At 37.7% G+C, this 2379-nt stretch overlaps 1 protein-coding gene across 1 annotated transcript; it reads left to right on the plus strand.

Moving 5' to 3' along the window:
* Nucleotides 1-367: 367 nt before the first annotated feature.
* LOC133179521 (piggyBac transposable element-derived protein 2-like) lies at nucleotides 368-1749 on the plus strand. The gene is made up of 2 exons (XM_061314261.1): nucleotides 368-386; nucleotides 515-1749. The coding sequence occupies exons 1-2, from the start codon at nucleotides 368-370 to the stop codon at nucleotides 1747-1749; spliced, it is 1254 nt and encodes a 417-aa protein (XP_061170245.1).
* The last annotated feature ends 630 nt before the right edge of the window (nucleotides 1750-2379 follow it).

Raw genomic sequence — 2379 nt, forward strand, 5'->3', positions numbered from 1 at the left:
ATTATATGATACAATGGGAATTTAGAGTAAAATGCAGCTGTCTTACATATAGGATTTCTGAACACTGAAAATCCTTAAAATTTGAAAATAAAACCCCTGTTAAGGATATGTGATGTAAAATTCATTAATTATTACACTTAATTTTATGTCCTGGTTTGTTTGTTTTCTGCTTATTCATGAATGATTTTCAGCTGAATCAATGTATCACATATGAGACAATGGGCATTAAATCATAGTTATATATTTGATAAATATTAACAGTCCTGAAACAAAATAAAAGGTTTGGTTTTAGTCGTATGTGTAATTTGCAAACATGTTTCATTAATTTCTGCTTAAATATTTACTTGTTTTTGATTTCAAGAAAAACATGGAAAGAAAAAACAAAGGTCAGCAGCTAAGAAAGTTCGAGACCTTGTCAATCAAATCAGAAAGGATGAAAGTGATTTTGATGATTTTGAAAGTTCAGGTGATGAATATGAACTGAAGAAATGTGATTTTGATGAACGTTCTTAAGCTTCCAGTGAGTGTGACACATCTGACTATGAAAATGAGACTTTATTTCAATTGAAAAAGAAACTCAAAACCAAAACGTTGACTCCTGTTGAGGACAGTGATTCTGAGTCTGAGAATATCCCATTATCAGCTTATATCAGAGAGAAAAAGCCTGACAGAAGTAATAATGAAGCTCCTCTCAGAGAATTGAATTTTCAGGACATAACTGAAGATCCTGATCTTCTGAATGTACTACCTCAGCTTCCAAATCAGGAATGGAATTGGTCAAATCAGCAATTCAAGGAACCATGCACTGAATTCAAAGGTAAACTTGAAGAGGCACCACATGATGGTCTGCTCAAGACTCCATTCCAATTTTTCAAACTCATGGTAACTGACCAAATTATTTCAAATATATCAGAGCAAACAAACCTTTATGCAATGCAAAAAGAGGGGATTCAGCTTTCAAGCACAAAAAAAGAAATCGAAATTATGATCGGTGTGTACCTGAGGATAGGCCTTGTCCAAATGCCCAGAGTTAGAGCTTACTGGGAGACAGAAAGTCGTTTTCCTCCCATTGCAGACGCAATAGCAAGAAACAGATTTGAAAAAATTGCTACCATGATTCATTTAACAAACAATATGTCAGTCACTGACGAGCAAAAGAAGGACAAACTATGGAAAGTTAGGCCCTGGATTGAACAGCTGAGAAACAGGTTTCTGGAGATACCACCTGAAGAGAACCATGCAGTTGATGAACTTATGGTGTCTTTCAAGGGCAAGTCTAGTCTAAAGCAGTATATAAGGGATAAACCAAATCCTTGGGGTTTCAAGCTATGGGGGAGGGCAGGGGCATCTAGCATCCTCTATGATTTTGATGTTTACCAAGGGAGTTTTGAAAAAAATGCAAATTCTATTGGTGTTGGTGGCGATGTTGTCCTCAAGTTAGTGTCCACGCTGGAGCCAAATAATTACAAAATATTTGCAGATAACTATTTTACTTCTCCGTCCTTAGTAAAGGCCTTAAAGGAGAGATCCTTTTGGTATGTAGGCACTGTGCGATCTAACAGACTAAGAGGTTGCACTCTGAAGTCAGAAAAAGAATTAAAAAAGGAAGGAAGGGGATCTGTTGACTACAGAGTTGAAACTTCATGTAACATAATAGCATTGAGATGGTATGACAACAAATCTGTGGACGTTGTGTCCTCATACGTTGGTTTGAATCCAGTGGGAGAAGTACGCAGATGGGACAAATAGGAGAAGCAGATTATTACAGTTCGGCGACCAAACATCATTGAAACATATAACAAATTGATGGGAGGTGTTGATCTTCTAGACTCCCTTGTCTCCGTCTACAAGCAAAAAATTAAGTCTAGAAGGTGGTATATTCTTTGGCGTACTCTTCTTATTGCAGCTGTTAATGCATGGCTATGGTATAAGCGACACTGCAGCCTACTTCATAGAAAACCAATGAAACTTTGTAATTTTATCAGAGATGTTGCTTCTGGCCTTATTGAATACAAAGCTAAAGTTGGGAGGCCTGGAGGTTTGTCACCACCAGCAGTTCCAAAACCACTGACAGGGAAACCCACCTCCGATGTAAGCCAGGACTGCCTGGACCACTTTCCTCTCTGGGATAGTAAACGCCAACGGTGCAAATATGAATTCTGCAATGGATTTTCATTTATGAAGTGCCTAAAATGCAACACTCACCTTTGTTTAAACAAGGACAGAAATTGTTTCACGGCGTTTCACCACTCAGGGAAGATTGATTGATTATTATTGTTTTACGCCGAGTCGGCAATATTTCAGCCATATTTCGGCGGTAGGAATTTAAATATTATAGGAACGGTTTTGAAAGTTTTGGGTTTCTCTGGCGGCCCCAAA

This window comes from Saccostrea echinata, unplaced genomic scaffold (assembly GCF_033153115.1).
Source record: "Saccostrea echinata isolate AGI-Se365-2 ecotype Australia unplaced genomic scaffold, CSIRO_AGI_Sech_v1 ptg000005l, whole genome shotgun sequence".
NCBI classification, from domain to species: Eukaryota; Metazoa; Mollusca; class Bivalvia; order Ostreida; family Ostreidae; genus Saccostrea; species Saccostrea echinata.